This window comes from Anabrus simplex, chromosome 2 (genome assembly GCF_040414725.1).
Source record: "Anabrus simplex isolate iqAnaSimp1 chromosome 2, ASM4041472v1, whole genome shotgun sequence".
NCBI lineage: Eukaryota > Metazoa > Arthropoda > Insecta > Orthoptera > Tettigoniidae > Anabrus > Anabrus simplex.
Window position 1 is genome coordinate 1,002,627,559 of NC_090266.1, and position 22,069 is coordinate 1,002,649,627.

General features: G+C 38.7%; 1 protein-coding gene across 2 annotated transcripts in view; it reads right to left on the reverse strand.

The window, feature by feature from the left end:
- The window catches only part of Ppat-Dpck (Bifunctional Phosphopantetheine adenylyltransferase - Dephospho-CoA kinase), a 329,132-nt gene that overhangs the window by 47,895 nt on the left and 259,168 nt on the right, over positions 1-22,069 (reverse strand). For both annotated transcript variants that reach the window (XR_010859349.2, XM_067141882.2), the window contains exon 5: positions 19,368-19,550. Coding sequence is in view for 1 of the 2 variants with exons in the window: in XM_067141882.2 (XP_066997983.2) it covers positions 19,368-19,550 (183 nt within the window). In the remaining variant the exon portion in view is untranslated. The remainder of the gene's footprint in view (positions 1-19,367; positions 19,551-22,069) is intronic.

Sequence of the window (22,069 nt, forward strand, 5' to 3'; positions counted from 1 at the left end):
AAGTGATATATACTCGATCTAATTACCCGCTGTCAAGTTCAGTTTCTGTTTCATTCCAGAATGACAACATTGTTTACTACGGACATCCACGTCTACATGTGGCATTTTCTGGTAACACAAAATTGTCATTTAGACCTATTGAATAATTTTAGTAGCGTTTTCAACAAATGCTTCAATGTTTACTAGTGCTTCTCAGCATACTACAATTTTTATCCAACATTCCAAGATGTCTTAATCTATACCGCCTCCAATTCGACTACGTATTTTCACCCTAATTTTAAATATTAGACTTCAAATTCATCAAATATTGTATCTTTTAATTGTACTATTCTTATCCTGTGAAGCCTTGGTTTTGATAATCTGTTCCCCAGGCGATATATATTGTTCAAGCTTTTTATCAAAAAGATCCATTTCAGTGTCAGACATGGATTATTTTTAAAATACAATGTGACACAATTACTTTTAGATGAACATTTTAATTTTTCAAAGTGAATTTAGCATGTGTACTTATTTTATTCAATATTTTTTGTGCTGTAATTATTATGCAACCACAGTATCAATACCATTAAGTGTTCATCAATACGTTTTATGTAATTTGTTAAGATTCCTCAGATCAGTGTGTGTTTTAAGATTGAACGAGGCTGATGATGCCCAATAAAAAGTGGGCAAAACATGTACCTTTAAAATTGTGGTAATTTCTATATGTATTTGACCACACAATAGTGGAATAAATTGTATTGAATAAGTGGTATTAAAATTACTCCTTGCGTAAACTTTGTGATGAGCTATTTTCAATATGGAATAATGACGAGAATAATGGTTTGAAATTTGATAAGGCTTATCTTGCAACTTGTGTAACTCTATTGTAAAGGCTAAGGGAACCTCTCTCTCTGCACTCTTCCATCAGGCGCTGTCTTTGGATGTCCTTTACCCTCCCTAACATCTCTCTCTGTCTACTATTCCCCTTTTAATTCCAAACTATCTCCCAAATATACCCCATACCAATCCTATCCAAATATGTTTTAATTTTTATCAGCCAACAATCCCATATACATATCTTTCAACTGTTGCGGGTATGCTGCTTGCAAAACAAAACCCCTCTCTCCCCTTTTTGGTCTCATCCAATAGTTTAGTACCCTTTTAACAAAGTCTACTTCAATAAACTCCCCACACATTGGTAACGCACCGGCATTTGCCGTGCACTGCGGGAATTGCATTATTGTTTTACTACATCTACATATGCTGCCTGCTGTCATTTCTTGATGGATACAGTACTTTTGCATCCATCTCTTGGCACAGACCAGAGTAAAGTGTAGCCCAGTCAACATCCATGGCTGTGACAATATGGAAGCTGCTGGGGTATGGGTAGTAATGACATTCAGAGCACGACTAGTGCATTTGAGTGTTATGAAAGGTGCTGCTCACAGGGCCAGTTGTGCTGCAATAGTACTTTCTGACCCAGTGAGGAAAGCAATGGCAAACTACCTCACTCCTCATCCTGCCTAGTACACCTCATTTTGGTGCTGCCATTGGTTTCTGGGGTTTCCTTATAATCACATAACCTTTGGTGGTGCTATTTGAGGATCCAACCAGCCTCTGGGCTGTTGACCTAACAGACAGACACATCTACATATAATCAACATTAACATATCTTTTTTGTCCTCTAAACCCCATAATTCCATCCCATACAGCACTCAGCTTAGCAGTAACGCCTTTAGCACCAATCTTTGCGAATTGTATTTTATACCGGGGAATTTTGATTCTAGAATGTTGACTACTGATAGAGCTGCAGCCCCCTTCCATCCTCTCATCCTCCTCTCCTATTTATTATCACTCCTAAATATTCCAATTTGCTTACTTCTTCAATCTCCTCTCCCTGGACCACCAATTTCATTTCATTCTTCCTCCTCTTATTCTTACTCACTACCATCACATTCGATTTGCCTCCATTAATTTTCAGGGACCACTTCCTTGCGAATTCCTTAACCATGTTGAGACTTCAAATCAAATCAAATAAAAATCTCTTTATTTGCAAATAAGGTGTCTACCTCGGTGGCAAATGGTACATTAAAATACATTATTGTCAAGCACTAAATATTAAATTAACAAGAGAAGAAAATTTTCCCAAAATACAATATTATACAATTTACGCTGACAATTTTTTCTATTAAACACACAGCTCATCCTTAACAAACTTATATTGTTTACAAAATTCTACTTATAATATCTCCTGTACTACTTACAAATATAGTCAACTGATATACAGTATGTGGAATTACTTCAAATGATACTATACAACTGGTATAAGATAAAAATTTACACTGCATTTATTTACTTTTTTTTTTTTTTTTACCCATTCTGGAACCTAGGTAGCATAACGACCTGCTGCATCATAACCAGAGCCGCTTTTGCCACTACTTTTCAGAGTTCCTGAAGGGCCTTCACAGCTACCGTAGCGGTCCCAGGGCCCTCAAAGTCCCCACTGTACTTCACCCCTACAGGCAGTCCCCTACTTCGGCTGTCCAAACTCCGTAAACCAGGGGATGGAATTAATTTATTCACACACATTTTTTATTTACATTAACCTGCACTGGTCGAATGCCCTCTAACATTTCATTTATTTTCTCTGTTGCTGTTTATACTCTACTTGAATATCTGTACAGATTTTGGAAAAGGATCAAACACTACCCCTGGTAAACTGTTCCACTCCTTCACACCCTTCCCAATGAATGAAAATTTACCCCAAACGCTTCGGCTAAAATTCCTTCTAATTTTATATTTGTGGTCAGTCCTGCCGATATAATTATTTTCCAACTGAAGCCTCTCATGGATATCTCCCCATGCTTCTCCTGTATAGGTTCTACATAATCCTATAAGTCTAGTTTTCTCCCTTCTCTTACTTAAAGTTTCCCACCCAAGTTCCTTTAACATTTCTGATACACTACTCTTTCTCCTGAAATCCCCTGTTACAAATCTTGCTGCTTTCCTCTGCACACTATCTATTTCTTTTATTAGGTATTCTTGGTGAGGATCCCAAACACTGTTTGCATATTCCAATAATGGACGAACCATACTTAAGTAACTTTTCTCTTTTAATTTTTTGTTGCATCCTTTAAGTAGCCTCATTATGACATGTAACGATCTGTATGCTTTCCCAACAATGTCATCCACATGACCCTTCCAGTGCAAATTACTTTCAAATCTCACACCTAAGTATTTGCACTTGCCATCTTTTGGGATAAGTACCTCATCCAAAGTATATTCAAATTCAGTTTTAAAACTCCTGTTTGTAAATGATGTAACAGTTGATTTGCCTCCATTAACCTTCATGTTATTCTCTTCAACCCATTGTTGGATACTCTCAAAGTCCCTTTGTAATTCTGAACACTCCTCAATGTTATTTATTTCCCTATAAACAATTATGTCATCTGCATACAATCTGATTTTTGATGTTATATTATTCCCTAAATCATTTGCGTATATTAAGAAAAGTAACGGACCGATTATACTACCCTGTGCAAATCCCTTCCAAACTTTCTCTTCCTGTGATACATTATTTCCTACTTTGACTTTCTAAACCCTTGAATTTAGAAATGCTTCTATCCAACGTGTAACCCGTACGTAAAATGTTATTCCCTCCAATTTATTTAATAATATTCCATGTTCCACTCTATCAAGGGCTAACTGGCCTCCTGAATCCAATTGATCTGATATGTCCTGCTGAAATCCCACCAGTTGTTCCTCACAAGAAAATTTCTTTCTTAATCCATACTGGCTCCTCATGAACCAATTTTTATCATCACATATTCCTCTGATGTACTTTGATATTAAACTCTCCAGTATTTTACAAATTATACTGGTCAGGCTGATTGGTCTGTAGTTCTTTGGTTTCCTTTTATCACCCTTTCCTTTATAAATTGGTATTATTATAGATTCCTTCCATTCCTTTGGTATTACACTATTATTTATGACATAGTCAAAGAGAAATTTTAAATAAGGCACTATGTACCACCCCATTGTCTTTAACACATCCCCAGTAATTTGATCACTTCCTGCTGCTTTTCCTTGCTGAAGCAGTTGGATTTCTCTGGAAAATATCTTCATTTGTGAATGAGAAGCTTCTTGTTTCCCTCTGTGTCTCTCCCTCTCTATCTTCTGTTTCGGTTTCCAACTCCTGACAATCATCTACTGAATCTCTGAATTCCCTACTAAATAGGTTTGCTTTCTCAGTATCTGTTAAATAGTGTTCACCCCCTTCTCCCACCATTGTAGGAATTTGGATTCCTTTTCCTTTTTGATTCCTGATATATGAATACAGCTTTTTCCATTTCCCTTTGTGGTCATTACCCTCTTGAAGTATGCCATTCATATAATTCTCTTTTGCTTCCTTTTTCACTCTATTCAGTTCCCTCATTAGCTGTTTTCTACTTTCTCTACTCTCCCTACCCTCATTGATTTTCCTGTTTACTATTCTACATTTTCTTTTTAATTTTCTTATTTCCCTTGTATAATAAACAGGGTCTGAGGTCATTTTACCCTTCTTAACAGATACACATCTCTTCTTTACTTCCCAAATGATTCCTTTAAATTTAGCCCAAAGTGTATCCACATTACTCCCTTCACTTATCCAACAACTGAATTGTGATTTAAGGGAAGTCCTAAATTCATCAACTTTTGTTTTTCTGTACAATTTCTTGTCTGGTGTAACCCTCTTATCAAGCCTTTTTGGGACGAATCCTACATCCATTATTACAGCCTTATGGTCTCCTATTCCTTCAATTACCTCAGTTTTATCAACAATTTCCCATGGTTTAACCAAGACTACATCTAGTAAGTTATTGAGACGAGTCAGTTCTTGTACTACTTGTGTAAATCCTCCCTCCCAAATTAACTTATTTGCCAGTTTCTGTTCATGGGCTTCACTTGCAGCTCCATTCCATTCAACTTCAGGCAAGTTTAGATCTCCCCCAATTATTACCATATCATTATTATTGTTTTTATGAGTATAATCTATTATTTTCTCAAATATTTCCATGTCTCTTTCCTCTCTTCCAGGCCTGTATGTTCCTATAATTCCCACCTCCTTCATATTATCACAAACTAATTTTATCCCTAATATTTTGTCCCTCTCATCAGTAAACTATTCATGTGAACAATAAGTTTCCTTCACCAGAATAAACAACCCCCCCCTTTTTATCTCCTCGGTCTCTACGATAGACTGTGTACCCTTCTGGAAATACTTCTCTATTACCCACCCCTTCTCTCAACCACGATTCCACTCCTATCACCACATCAGTTTCATAAGATTCCATCAATGTACCGAATTTTAATTGTTTATTTACTACACTCTGACAGTTTACCAAGAGCAATCTCAGACCCCCTTCCTCCCTAAAACTTGACTGTTGCAATTGGGTAACTTGAAATTGCTTACTTTCCTGCAAGCCTCCCCCTGTTAGGGCTAGAAGGATCACATCTTCGGCAAATATTAAACCTGGTATCTCCAACCTGTTTACTGCTGGCATTGCCCAGTTATTTCCTCCGTGACCTTGTAGAATGTCGTTAATGTACAGAAGAAATAATATGGGTGATAATTTACAGCCCTGCTTAAGCCACACCTTACATTCTATTTGACTGTTCACCAGATTTTCCTCCAATCTAATACGATGATATACCTTCTCACATTACGCTTGGATTGCTTCGATAATATTCCTTGACACCCCCACCTTCCCCAATTTTTATATTAATGCACTTCTGCTTACAGTATTAAACGCTTTTTCAAAATCTATTGCAGCTAAGTACACTTTACCCGCTTTCATATCCAAGTAATTTTCTAGGATCATCTTGACGGTCATTATACTGTCCATTGTTCTTCGGCCCCTTCTAAATCCAGCTTGAAAAATTAAAATATCAACTGCCCCTCTGCCCAGACACTTAACCTGTCTGCCAATACTCCTTATACACCTTACTCGAGTCCAATAACGTTATTCCTCTGTAGCTCTTTGGTAAATTTCTACTACCTTCCTTTTATAATTGGGCATTTTACCCCAACTTCCCACTCTTTTGGGTACTTCCCCCCTTCAAAGACCCTGTTAAAAAGTTTAACTATACCCTCTATCATCTGTTTGTATTTGCCTATTTCCTTCCAGAAAATGTTGTTAATACCATTACGTCCTCCCGCTGACTTGCTCTTAAGATTACCCATCACCCTTATCACTTCATCCCTTGAAATCTCTTTACCAAGTTCCTGAATTCGAACCTCTATAATTCTCCCTAAGGCCATTTCCCTTTTTCCCCTGACTCCATTTGTCTTCACCCCCTAATAAATATCGGAAATAGTCTAGCCACTGGTCGCGTAAGCTATATTCGGTTTGTCAACCCCCTTCACTCGCTTACTAATTTTATTTATTCTGTCCCATACCCTCTCCGTTTGATTCATCTTGCACTCTATATTTATTAGCTCGGCTTGTTCTTTCATCCAAATATTCTTCGTCTCTGCAATTTTCAATTTGTATTCTTTTCTTAGGTTACAAAAGACTATTCTTTCTTCACTCCTTCCCTTTCTCCTGAATTCTTTTAATGCCACCATCATTAATTTTATCATTTCTTTACACTCCTTGTTGTACCAACCCTTTTCACTCTTCTTCATCCTCCTCGGGCTCTAGTCGCCTGTTCTACCCTATCAATTGGGTATTCGATTAGTTCTAACACCCTGTCAATAATACCTTCTTTTAAGGCTTCTTCCCATCCACAGCTATTAAATCCAACTCATTTTCTAAAAGGGCTTCTAGTTCCTGTTTTGTCTTTTCCGTCCATCTGTATTTAGTATAACTAATGCCCTTCTCAATGCACCTCCTTTCCTCTCCTCCCTCTATTTCTCTCTCACATCATTTGATCATCACCCATACTGGTGCATGATGTGATTCTGCTCAGTCGCCTACCTCCGTCTTTTTTTATTTTCTCTAACATGTCTTCTGAACTTGATACTAAATCAATAACACTCCCACCCTGTCCCACAATGAATGTCAGCTTATCCCCTATCTCCTTCCCACCAACCATTCAAAATATACAATTTGCCTATGGCACATAGTTCCAACAGCTTTAATCCATAACCATTCCTGTCTTTATCTGCACTTCGCCTTCCTAGCCTCATCATCATCATCTAGTCTTCTTTGCTGTAAACAGGGCACAGTTCTCCTATTCTAGCATTCCAGTCCCCAAATAACAACAGTCCATCTTCATCAAATTTCCCTCTTATGATACTTGTTTCTAGTAATGATTCCTCAAAGAAATTTTTGTTCGCGTAAGCATAGTTCTGGGGGTGACAATATGCAAAAGCCAGACATATCTTCTTTTTCCTCCCTTGTACCTTCCACACACTAAGCCTAACCCAATTATCTCCTCCATCTGATTTTCGATGTCCTCTATTAGTTCACTAATCTCTTCTATTAATAACACTAGTCCTCCCGGCATTCTACTCGTTCCATGCTTTTTCCTTCTGGATTTATACTTTGCCTCATACCCTTTCCATTTTATCTCCTTCCCGAATTCAAGCCACGTTTCTAGGAGCGCCACAATGTCAAAGCTTTGCACCGTTTTTATAACTCCCTCATTACCTCGCTTATGTAATAACCCTTCAATATTTACGAACCCTATCTTCCTGTCTGGCTATGACTTACCCTCCCGTTCCTCCCCTATTTTTGCTTCTCGTTATTATGGCCCTATCCTCTTCTACTTCCAAGGGTTCTCTTTTTTGTACTTTGGAGTGCACCTTGTCCTCCTTATCCTCTACAACTTTTACTTTTCTTAAACCATAAATCCTTTAGACTCAAACTTCTCTCTTTATTCTCTCGCCCTCTTTTTTCATCATGTTCCCCTCGCTCTTTACTTTGCACGTGCCTACTTACATTTGAGCTTTCCGGTTCTTGTGAGTCTTCTTCTATCACCACTTGCTGACTCCCCACTTCTGCTCCAGGACTGCTCGGTACACTGACCCCTAGCGTGTGTTCCTCATTTGCATCATTGTTTCACTCTGTTTACTCTGCTGCATGCCTGTCGTCTTGACTTGTTTCCGCAATTTCTTCTTGCTTTAGCTTCTCATCAATCTGTTGCAGCTTCGCCACCGGCCAGGATCTCACCCACTTGCCGTTAGATACTATCAACTGTTGGCCCCTGATATGCTCTCTAAGACCTTGGTGTCATGCCCTCCATAGATGCCTCCTTAAAGTGTTTTTCTGCCTTCACTCCCCATATCTTTTATCACCCATATTTTTTTGCCTTGCAGATTGTCCGCATTCCTCACGATGATTTCTGCCATCAAAGTTGATAGCAACTTCACTCTGATTGGCCTATTCCCTCTCAATTTTCCAACCCTTTCAGCATCATTAATATCCACTTCGCTGAAGTTGATCATCTTAATCTCTATTACTTCGACAACCTTATATATGAAATCTACTTTAGCTTCTTTTACATCTTCCTTCACTCCATACATGAATATACATTTCTTCATATGCTCCTGACAGCAGTTCGCCTCTACTTTCTTCAATTTAGTCACATCTTTTTCCAGATTTTTAACTTTCTCTTTCAGTTACACAATTTCTGTTTCATTACTTCCCGTCTTTACTGTTGCCTCTCCTGTTTTCTCCTTTATCCATCTCTCCAACTCTTCAAATTTCTTGGACTGGTTCTGGAACATCTCTTTTACTTGGTCTATTGTACAAACATCCTTCACCACCTCTCTCACCATCGCTCTAATAGCCTCAATATTGTCCCAGCTCATACTGCCGCTAGCATTCAGGCTGGGGTTTAGTTCAACCACCCCAATAACTAGCAGCGTTGTTACCACCACTGCCACCAACACCATCTTTCCCAACTTCCATAAATCACTCTTATACTCCCTTTTCTCAATTGTTTTCATCTTCATTCACCATTGCCACCTCCCTAAAGTGGCCCGGTATTGTTCCACTCCAACCATTACACTGCACATTATTCTCAGCACATCCACTTCCATTGCTTGAGTTATACTGGTGATTTTTTATTATTATTATTTTACGATTATTATTATTATTATTACATCATATGTACATATGATATGATCGCATTGTTAGTGAGGTTATGTCATGAAACATATGTTGTACATAAATATTTATATGAGTTCAGTTAATGTAAATACCTGTAAATTGATATTATATAATTTATTATTACCTGTATATGATGTGTAATCCGCTACGGAATTGTGAAACACACTGTAACTTCCAGAATGGCACTAGATGATGGTAGAATATTCTGTACATTATAATCATGTTGTTAGGCACTCAAGAATTTATGAGAAAATGTATCTTTCTAGAAGCCTGGCCAGGCACATATATAAGGAGGGGGTCTTGATGTTAACGACGAGTTATTGTTTAGTAGAGTTATGGTGTAGCAGGAGTATACTTGTGACCACGTGGTGTTGTGACATGCAGTGGTTGCAGTCTCCATGTTGAAGTGATAGGCAGTTGTTACACTAAAATGGCGGCTTTGATAATGTGTGTATTTTGCTAGTGACAGCAGTGCTTAAGGTTATGTGTATGTTTAATTTGTAAATAGGTGTGAATAAATAACTGTACCAACTGACAGCATTTCGTGTGCGTCTTTATGGATACGTTAACAATAATCCTTTCACTATGCTGGTCATAGTAGCTTACCCGTTGCCCTGTTTTATTATTTATTATTGAAACCCTGTTTGATTGTGTATGGTTGCTTGACAAAAATCCTGCTCTTTCTACCAACGGTACTTCACTTATACCAACCACATCTAACTTATGACTATCCATCACCCTTTTCAGATTCTCTAACCTACCACAACAATTCAAACTTCTAACATTCTACGCTCCGGCTCGCAAAATGGCCTCCTGATGAATGCCCCATCTCGTGTAATCCCCACCTGGAGATCCGAATGGGGTACTACTTTACTGTACTTGCAGAATTTTTTATCTGGGAGGAACCCAGCATCAGTACATCATTCATACAGAGAGAGCTGCATGTCTTCGGAAGTTACTTACGCCTGTAGTTTCCTGTTGCTTTCAGCTGTGTAGCAGTATCAACACAGCTAAGCCATGTCAAGTATTATTTAAAAGACCATATCGGTCAATCGTCTAGACTGCCGCCCTTGCAAGTTCCGAAAGTTTGCTAGCCCCCTTTTAACGAATCATTCGTTAGTCTCATCTCTTGACTCATCCGTTATGGTTGTAGCTGCGGCTCGGCTATCTGTTTCATTGTGACATGCAAGCCTCCCCATTGTGGCAAGGTAAAATGGTTCGCAGGAAAGGAGGGCGATATTAAAGGTGTTAAATCATACATTTTATCATAGTGTATTTATGAGCAGAGTAAGGAGAATACCTTTGTTACTAGCCCAAGTCAAGGCTTGGAAGTGGAGGCCTCGGCTACACATGCTAGAGGGGCATCCATGATTCCTCCACATGGGTGATATGGTGGTTCAGGTGAAGTGGGGCTGGTGATTGAGGTGAAGGCTCACTGCAGGGTGCTGGAACCAACACATCACTTTGCTCTACATAGTCTGTACGAGCCGCAGGTTGGGAAAGGGGCAATCCCAACCTAGGGGGAAAGTTATGTCTGTGAACTCAGTCATAATAATGCCAAGTGGAGACCACGTGAGTAGGCCTACTGAAGGGGGAATAAACCTGGCTAGGTTCGGGCCACGGGCGGACCGCTGGATGGACGACTGAGGGGCGTGGTCTCTGCTACGGAGAGCCTGAGTTGCGGGAGGCCAATGTCTGGCTGTATGTCTCACCACCGATGGTGAGAACGACGCTCAGGACCCTAGAAGGGGCAAAAACCCTATGATTGACTGAAATATGGATGCTTATAAAGAACCAATTTAAAAAATTTTGACATCAAGGGAAGCCAAGGAAGCCCCCATCAGAAGATGTTGAGAACCTAATTTGCAACGCAAAGAAGAAAGGCAAACACCTAGTCCTTGGAGTAGATGCAAAATCACACAACATGGCATGGGGCAACACGAACTGCAATGCAAGAGGTGACTCTGCAGTAGAGCTTATTTTTGGAACTGAGTTGACGATACTAAACCTAGGAAACAAACCTACATTTATAAATAAAAATCGTAGGGAGGTAATAGACATTACACTAAGCATTACGCATATTGCAAACTTTATTCAAGACTGGAAAGTGCTGGAGGAACCATCATTGGCAGACCACCAGCACATCCAATTTGCAATAGATACAATATTATGAGACACTGAGATGTACAGAGACCCAAAAAGAACTAACTGGGACAGATTACAGAGAAGTTCTAGGGAAGGCTGTATAGAAAATTCCAACTAACGTGAGAGGACAGAAAGAATCGGATGAGGCAATGGGACAGAAAGAATCGGATGAGGCAATGGAACTATTAGAAGAGGCCATTATAGACTCATTCCATGAAAACTGTCCTCTCAAAGAAAAGAAAAAACACCAAAAAAGTAAGGTGGTGGAACAATAAACTGGCCAAAACTAAAAAAGAGGTTAGGATGTTGTATAGAATATCATCTAGAAATGGCATGTGGGGCGTATATCATAGGAAACTCGTTGAGTATAACCTAGAGATTCGGAAAGCAAAAAGAAAATCTTGGACACTGTTCTGTGAGAAAGTGGAATCACACACTGAAACAGCAAGTCTCCAGAAGATTCTGAGAGCAACCCATATAAATCAAGTGGGGACACTGGAGAAACCAGATGGGTCATTTACTCAGGCGGGAAGGGACACGCTGGAGATACTAATTTAAACATAGGAATTTCATTTTGTCCGTATTGAACTGAGAAAGGATGTTAGGAAAAACTTAAAACGGTCCACCTTTTCAATACAAAAATGTTATATTTATTTATAACATGTATTTGTTTTTGTTTTTTTGTTTTTGTTTTTTTTTGCTAGGGGCTTTACGTCGCACCGACACAGATAGGTCTTATGGCGACGATGGGATAATAGGAAAGGCCTAGGAGTTGGAAGGAAGCGGCCGTGGCCTTAATTAAGGTACAGCCCCAGCATTTGCCTGGTGTGAAAATGGGAAACCACGGAAAACCATTTTCAGGGCTGCCGATAGTGGGATTCGAACCTACTATCTCCCGGATGCAAGCTCACAGCCGCGCGCCTCTACACGCACGGCCAACTCGCCCGGTAACATGTATTTGCACTTGGAACTAGTTTCGACGCTGTGTTTGCGTCATCATCAGCCAAAATGTGGGAAATAGGCAAGATGTAGGCATTTATATTACACAAGGCGTTACATTAAACAATACACATCTTATAAGGAGATAAAAACAGGGACGAATATAGAAACAAATGAATCGTTGAGAAAACAAAAGTTATACATATTAAAAATAACCTTAACCACATATCTTGCAGTGCGAAAGTGTTCTTCTTGAATGATTCCTGAATGTAAAAAAACACACGCGCACACATTTCTGGAGAGCCAGCAGGCAGGACAAAGTAAAGTGAAACCTTAAGAGTTCTTCTGAGAAGAGTTCCTCATTTTTTCTATGTTCCGACTAACTAATGAAGTCTCCCTTGAGTTCCTGATAAACATACACAACAGGAAATTCTCCTTCACTCTCAACAATAGCTCTAAAGACCAACGGTAAAATTTTTATTTTAAATATTGTGCAGAGACGTGAAAGCATGATTTTGAACATGATATAACTCCTTCATATAACCCAGTTTTTTAATACAAGGTGTTGCATTAAATAATACACATCTTACGAGGAGATAAAAACAGGGACGAATGTAGAAACACATGCATCGTTGAGAAGGCAAGTTATACATATTAAAAATAAGCTTAACCACATAACTTGCAGTGCGAAAATATTTGCCTTGAATGATTCCTGAATACAAAACGCGCGCGCACACACTTCTAAAGAGCCAGCAGGCAGGAAAAAGTAAGGTGAAACCTTAAGAGTTCTTCTGAGAAGAGATCATCATTCTTTCTATGATCTGACTAACTAATGAAGTCTCCCTTGAGTTCCTGATAAACATACACAACAGGAAATTAAACAATACACATCTTACAAGGAGATGAAAACAGGGAAAGTTATACATATTAAAAATAACCTTAACCACACATCTTGTAGTGCGAAAATATTCGTCTTGAATGATTCATGAATACAAAACACACGCGCATACATTTCTGAAGAGCCAGCAGGCAGGAAAAAGTAATGTGAAACCTTAAGAGTTCTTCTGAGAAGAGTTCATCATTTTTTATGTTCCGACTAACTAAGGAAGTCTCCCTTGAGTTCTTGATAAACATGCACAACAGGAAATCCTCCTTCACTTCCAACAATAGCTATAAAGACCACGGTAAATTTCATTTTTAAATATTGTGCAGAGACGTGAAAGCATGATCTTGAATATAATATAACTCCTTCATTTAACCCAATTTTTTACACAAGGTGTTACATTAAACAATGCACATCTTACGAGGAGATAAAAGCAGGGACGAATGTAGAAACAAATGCATCGTTGAGAAAGCCAAAATTATACACATTAAAAATAAGTTTAACCACACAACTTGCAGTGCGAAAATATTTGCCTTGAATGTTTCTGAATACAAGACGCACGCGCACATATTTCTAAAGAGCCAGCCGGTAGGAAAAAGTAAGGTGAAACCTTAAGAGTTCTTCTGAGAAGAGTTCATCATTCTTTCTATGTTCCGAGATACTAATGGCGTGTCACTTTCCTGAGGCTGAAGAGATGACAGAAGAAGAAATGGTTGGAACAGAGATCAGAGTTCGAAGAGCAGAGTGGAACTGTGCCAACAGAATAATAAAACATAACCATGTAAAATGGGCAATCGACACATTTCATCCTATAAAGGCTCCGGGACCAGATGAGATACTTCTGATACTCCTACAGGAAGGATGGGAGATACTCGTCAATGCCCTGATGGGCCTTTTCAGAGCTAGTCTAGCTTTAGGGTACGTGCCGAAATCATGGTCTGAAGCTAAAGCAGTATTCCTAAGCCAAAGCATACAGACCATTATATTTAACCTCCTTCATGCTGAAAGCAATGGAGAAAACTCTGGATACATATATCAGAAGAACGGTGCAACTGAACTCAACGTTACATGAAAATCAGTTTGCATATAGACCTGGCAGATCCACTGAAGTGGCACTCCACCAGTTGGTTTGTAAACTAGAGGAAAGCCTAGAATATAAAGAAATTGCACTGGCAGAATTTCTAGATATAGAAGGAGCCTTCAGCAATACAATCTATGACTCTATGATCAAAGCATTGGAAAAGAGCAAGGTGAGTAAAACCGCCATCAAATGGATTAAATTTTAGACGGAAGGAAGATAAAAGTAACCCTGTTTGAAGAAACACTGATGGTTAAGGCCACCCGAGACTGTGCTCAAAATCATAGCTTTGCTCAACGAACAAGGTTTTTATACACAATATGCAGATGACCTAGTGATTGTGGTACGAGGTAAGGTGATGAGTGTTATTCAGGACCTCATGCAAAGATCACTTCACCTTGTGGAGAAATGGTGTCGGGAAGAACAACTGTCAGTCAACACAAACAATATAACTCTGCTCCCTTTTACAAGAAGGAGGATATTAGAGGGAAAGAGATCACTGAAGCTCTTTTGGCAAGATATATAAATGGAAAAACAGGCACTGCACCTAGGTGTATTGTTAGATAAAAATCTAACCTGGAATCCACATATAGAAAGGAACATAACCTGGGCCAAGAACTTGCTGTATGCATGTAAAAGAGCCATCGGGAAACATGGGGCCTAAGACCATCATTGGTAATATGGATTTATACAATGATCATTAGACTGTTGGTCGCCTATGCTGCAATCATCTGGTGGCAGAAAGTAAGCCAAGGAAAAGTCAGTAGTAATTGGATAGTCTACAGAGAATGGCATGCATAGCCATAACTGGGGCTATGAGAACTACGCCGACAGAAGCCTCGAATACTTTACTAGACCTCCCATCACTATGCAATTTCATAAAAGGACAGGCTAGAATGAGTTCATATAGATTAGCACAATCAGTGTGCTGGAATGCACAAAGATCCAATCTAGGACACAGTAAAATTAACAAAGTAATAACAGAGGAACTTCTACACATGCCTTCTGATCATATGATACCAAAGTACAACTTTGAAAAACTGTTTGAGACCCAGATAATAGAAAAAGTAGACTGGGATATCAACAAATGGAATACTGAAAAAGAAAATATAGTGTGGTGAACTGATGGCTCAAAGACTGGGGATGGCATAGGAGGAGGGATCAAGGGGGGAAGACCTGAGAGATCAATCCAGATGAGCCTGGGCAAGCACACTACAGTCTTTCAAGCAGAAGTGATAGCTATCACAACATGTCTTGAAGAAAATCTGAAAATGAACTATAGGAATAAGAACATTTTCATTTTTACGGACAGTCAAGCGGCCATTAAGGTACTAGAAGCAGTTCAGATAATATCCAGAATTGTCTGGTATTGCCATTCACTTCTCCTGAAGCTCTCAAAGTAGAACATTGTCAAAATAATATGGGTACCATGGCATGCAGGTATAGAAGGAAATGAAAAGGCAGATTAACTGGCCAGGAAAGAGGCAGAAACACATTTTGTAGGCCCAGAACCTGTATGCGGAATTTCCTATGGACAAGCCCGACACTACACAGGAAAATGGTTACAAAAGAAACAAATGGAGAACTGGAAAAATACTCCAGGATGCAGGCTTGCAAAGGAAGTGATAAAAGGACCAAGCAAGAAGAATACTAAAGAACTGTTTAAACTCAGCAGATAAAATATAAGATGGGTAGTAGGACTGTTGACAGGACACTGCCATCTGAAAAAATACCTACACAGAATTGAAGTAATAAGAGACAATATATGTAAGAAATGCAACCAAGCAGAGGAATTAGCTGAACACATACTTTTTGAATGTGAGGTGCTGGGTGGAATCAGACTCTCCACTCTAGGACTACGACGTGAAGAGAGAGAAAAAAAATCCAAGGCGGCCCAGTAAGAACAACCCGCAGCTTTGTGAAGGGAATAGGTATATCTAGGTGGGAATGAAGGAAAAATATGGTAGCAAAAGATCTTACGAGGTCGACGCTAATTAGGAACTAATATTTTTTTTTTTTTGCTAGGGGCTTTACGTTGCACCGACGCAGATAGGTCTTTTGGCGACGATGGGATGGGAGAGGCCTAGGAGATGGAAGGAAGCGGCCGTGGCCTTAATTAAGGTACAGCCCCAGCATTTGCCTGGTGTGAAAATGGGAAACCACGGAAAACCATTTTCAGGGCTGCCGATAGTGGGATTCGAACCTACTATCTCCCGGATGCAAGCTCACAGCCGCGCGCCTCTACACGCACGGCCAACTCGCCCGGTGGGAACTAATATTTAGAAGCCCCATGAAGAAAAGGAGGAGGAGAATACCTATCAGTAAGAAGAAGGTGAAGCCACTGTGTATGTCAATAGCTAGCTCATGTTTTATGCATAGCACAAAATGAAAAGGGCAGCCCCCAGCTGGCAAATGAAGCACATTAGAATACATCACATTTTCTCGAGAAGTGCTTGTCCGATTTTCAACATAATCACAGTGCTGAATTTGTAATGTTTGTAGATTTAGGGCTACATGTAGAAAACAGCGTAGTTCCACAAAATAAAAAAAAGTTAGTACCATTATCTCAGAAGACACCATGAAAAAGTAATGCAAGTCCGATTATGAGCCCCTTGGTACCATTACTCAAAGAGAAAACAGAATGTCAATATCTTTAACAGTTCACAAGTTATTTGAGGTGGGCAACTTAGTCAACTTAGCTGAATAACCCTGTATAAATTCTATAAAAGTCTTGGTAACTTTAACCCCTTGACGACGATCTTAATACGTTGTTCAGACTTCCTTTTCTTCATATGATGCCAACCTTGTTGCGTGGTATATATATCCCTGTAGGTCTAACTTAATCTTGTTTAGCTTGTAAAGTATTCAACGTTATCGAGGTGGAAATGGTATATATTTGAAGGTAATGATCTCTGCCTTCCTTGCATGCATGCATGCATGTAAGTATGTATGTATGTATGTATGTATGTATGTATGTATGTATGTATGTATGTATGTATGTATGTATGTATGTATGTATGTATGTATCAATCAGCCCATATCGGTGTGCTTTAAAGAGTTTGAAATAGTCTGACCTCTTTCTGCTTGAGAGCATATAGACTTAAATTTCTCCTGCATCCTACCACTGGATGTATGTGTTATTGTAAGACATTTCCTGATGTACAGTAGACTGATAGCATAAATTGCCATCATTTCACTAATATGCATGTTGACATCATCTGGTGAGAATTCCTATAATTCTTTCAACGCCTTGAAACCTCTTACAACTCTTAACTGCTTGACTCACTGTCACTCTGAAGTACAATAGTGTGTGGTGCAGAAGCATGCCACGGTGCAGTCTGAATGAAAGAGAAGTAATTAATTTTAATAAATCAGACGATAAAAGTACAGCAGACTGAACTGAGCAAAGTGACAGTGGACGCATAACATAAAGAATGGGAGCACATGGTGCACGCGACCAAGTAACAGACAACAAAACATGCCAACGTGCATGCCCTCTTTCTCATGAACTAATCATATCATTAACCTGGGAGTTGTGCTAAATGTAGCTTAGAACTACTCTTCACGGTTCTTCTGCTCAAAGTTTCCAAGGCAGAGATTACCCTAGTTTCCACTGCATTGTGGAGCAACACATGCAAACACAAGAACATAATTTTCACTCCGTATAAAATTTGGAAGGTCTCTTCTCCATTACTAGACTATAAGGTAATTATAAAGTCAGTGAATGTAAACTACATTCGTTTGAGTCTCTACTGTAAATGCTAGAAAATAATCTGAACTAAACTGTTGTAACAGTGAATTTTTAAAGATATCCCTGCATTTTCTCAGTGCTCACACCTGAAATCCCGCCGTCCACTAGGTAAAGCAGCACTCAAATGTTCCCCGTTGCTGAGAAGTTAAATATTTAAATCACCCTTAATTTGTCAAATAAGATATACGATTGAATTGTACATTAAAAAACTATTGTTTACAAGTTACAGAAGTGAATCGTCAAAAATTTGGAGTAATGCAAAATCTATAACAAATTTGTTGGTAATATTTGTATTCTTTCATTAATTATAATGGTGATGGACTAGAATGTGTTTTACAAAAATGTTTTGTTGTGTAAATCTTGAAGGATCTGGAGATTTCTCCCAGTAAATTTCACTTGTGAATAGATGTTCGTAGGAGTTTGTTTGACAGGAGAATGAGTCACGTTGTCCACGCCCATCTCCCTAGCTATACATAAAAGATTAGATTGGTCCATTGAACAATGTAGGTCTTTTTGATAATGTTCTTCAGTGAAAAGATCTGTTGTCAGCAGAAGTGAGTCTTACAGAACCCAGCTTGATATTCACCTCTCTGTGGATCAATGTTTATTTATTTACTTATGTATTTATTTATTTATTTTACATATTATGGCCTACATTGGACTACTCTAGTCAATTATAGGAAGGATTTCTTGATTTCCCATCAGCCTAATATTTTTCTCATTCTGAGAGATGCTGCCTTCCTTTGTTCGCTTGAAAATACCCTCCCATTAGATCTTTTATTGATCTTGATCTGTAGCTTGGTGTGTGTGTCTTGAAGTGTCTTAATTTTTCTGTTTTGTTTTTGAGATCGTCTATTGTTATTTGTAGTTCTTTAATATCCTCCTTAATTTCCATAATCCATTTAATCTTGGTCTTGCTATTCCATAATTTTTCAATTATTCTTCTGTTAATTCTGGTGTCAGGTGTTCTGATAAGGTATCCAAAGAATCATATATGCTTTTTCCTAATCGTGCTCAATACTGGTTCAATTTCCTTATAAACTTATATTATTATTATAAACAAGCAAAATGCCAATGTGCTACAGCCCTGGTGCAACTTGGCCTACCAAGCGACTACTAATTGAGCTTGAAGGCCTGAGGATTACAATGTGATGTATGGTCAGTGCAACCAATACTTCTGGCCACTATTCTTGGCCTTCTAGGCCGTGGTCACTATCCCACCGTCAGATAGTGCACAAATAGGCTGAGTGTACCTCAAACCAGTCCTTGGATCCAGGTTAAAATCCCTACCCTTGCCTGGAATCTAACCTGGAGTCTCCGGGTAAGAGGCAGGTTTGCTATGCCTGGGCTGTGGGCATGCCTATTATTATTAATTCTGCTCAATGCTAATTTATTAACATATTTTTAAAATTATATTTTAAGAGTACTGGGGGAGACTGAAGTACTGTATTTATGTGTAATATGTTTGTATAGGGCGTATATGGTGGTACTCACCTCCTCAGGAGAAACAATGCATAACCACACTTCATGGCAGTGTTGGTCCCAACCTGCTTGAATTAATAACGCTGCTTCCATTATAACTACTTTATGACCTTTCTCATAAAGTTTCTGGCTTTCCACCTTTGCAGTTTCCAAAATGTGTGGCCACAAGATGCTGTTTAGCAATTCTAGCTTCTCCTAAAACGAGGCATAAATCCCAAAACATTACTACCAAAAAATATATTACGTTAGGATATTAAATGAAATGAAACAAAACAGTGCACTTGCAAGATAACTTATGTACGTCTGTCCATTATAGTGGAAGCCATTTATTTTCAGTTTTGACTTGTGCAACTATTAGGATCTTCAATCTGTCAAAACTTTCAGGTATAATCTGGTGTTAAATGTTTTATTTTTTAGGTATTTTCTGAATGTTATTTATCATAAATTAGTTTTGACAGACTGAAGAACTTAACAGTTATATATACATACACAATCAATCAATCAATCAATCAATCAATCAATCAATCAATCAATCAATCAATCAATCAATCAATCAATCAATCAATCAATCAATCAATCAATCAATCAAATCACCACTAACCTGAACTTACAGCTGTCCCACAGATGGCAAATTTTCCATCAAATGTTTACTTAGTCTTTTCCAAATGGTTTCAAGGAAGTTGGAAATTTATCAAGTATCTCCCTTGGTGAAGTATTACAATTCCTACTTTATCTTCCTATAAACTATTTTTGTACCAATTTGTTCTACTGAATTCCAACTTTGTCATCATATTATGATTATTTCTACTCATAAAATCTCTATTCAAACTTATGTGTCACTAAATGTCATTCTACGCTATCTCTCCACTGATAGCTCAGAACATACTTAGTCGAGCAGCCTGTTGCCTTACTGCCAAGTCTTCCCAGCCCAAAGTTTGTAACATTTTCTTAACACTACTATTTTGTTGGAAATCACTCCGAACAAATCGTACCACTTTCTTTTGCATCTTCATACCTGCCAACTTTTAGAAACCGAAAATAGGAAGATTTTTCAATTCTTGGATTTCATCACATATATTCCACCACTGTCTAGGTGAAAAAAGGTCAGGATAAAAGGCATACATATCTACAGTTACAATGCGAATTGACCATTAAATTTAAAATCTTAAACTAAGAAAATGGTTTCATGAAAATATACCTAATCACTCTCATTTATGACAGTTACATACGAATAATAATATTTATATCACCCCAACACACACAACAAAATGCATAACACCGTATTTTCTCGTGTAATTAACACACTTTTTTGACAAAAAGTACAGGCGAAAAATTTGGATGCGTAAATTATTCAAGGAATTCAGATCTTTACAAATTATTTACAATTCATTTACATTTAAAAGATACATCAAATATAATATAAACACAATTGGTTCAACTCATTTAAGTTATCGTCATTTGGCATAAAATTCTGGCGTGAGATTTTTTCTGAAAAGTCAAATAGGGTACATCAGGTAAGTTAGACACGTGGGTTTGAAGTACCGACACTAGAAAATATTATTCTCATTACGAGCTGACAATACGACCTGAATGACATACTGGCAAAAAAAGAAAACTGTCCAACAAGAGAAGGGCCGGGCATTGAAGGAGGGACCCTGCTACATTAAGCCAAACTGTTTGTATCCAATCTTGTACGAGTTACGTGTCCATACACCCTTTTTCTTGAATACAAACATGGATCACTCGCGGAAATTTTGCTTTAGGATGGTTTTCCGCAGTGGCGGCTGGTGGTATCTGAAGCTGGGTGTTGCACCAACATCTTCAGTGTCACATTTTTTATAGGTTACAGAAATAACAAGAATAATCGTTAAGGAATGAACTACATCCTTACTAAAACTGTAATTTATTTGGCAATTACAACCCAGGAAATAAGAGGCTAATTATACACTGTAACTACAGTTACTCTTAATAATAATGTTATTGGCTTTACGTCCCACTAACAACATTTTTCGGTTTTCAGAGGCGTCAAGGTGCTGGAGTTCTTTTACATGCCAGTAAATCTACTGACACGAGGCTGACGTATTAAAGCACCTTCAAATACCACCGGGCTAAGCCAGGATCGAACCTGCCACGTTGGGGACAGAAGGCCAGCGCCTCAACTGTCCTGTCACTTAGCCTGGCACAGTTAATTTTGCCTCACTTGAATTGAAAATTTACCGCCCTGTTTTTCACTGAAGCATGTTGGTAATATTGTGGGTGGTCTGGTATGGCGTGGAAAAGAAATTACCCAGCAAGTTGGCCATGCGGTTAAGGTCTCGTAGCTTGAGCATGTATTCGGGGTACAGTGGGTTCGAATACCACTGTCGGAAGCCCTGAAAATGGTTTTCCCGCTGTTTCCAATTTTCACACCAGGCAAATGCTGTGGCTGTGCCTTAATTAAAGCCACGGTTTCTTTCTTCAAACCCCTAGCCCTTTCCTATCCCATAGTCGCCGTTATACCTATCTGCATCGGTGCAACGTAAAAAAAAAAGAAAAGAAAATGAAATTACCTTTGCGAAAGGAGAGAAAGTAGGAAGTAATCACCGCAGAGTGGCGCAATCAACGGGGACATACGGAACTGTTTCTCGGTAGGGGACTTGCTAGTTTCGTGCAACTCCCTGAGACCGATATTGGCGAGCATGCTACCTGATGCTATGCAGGCTTAGGCTCGTCCC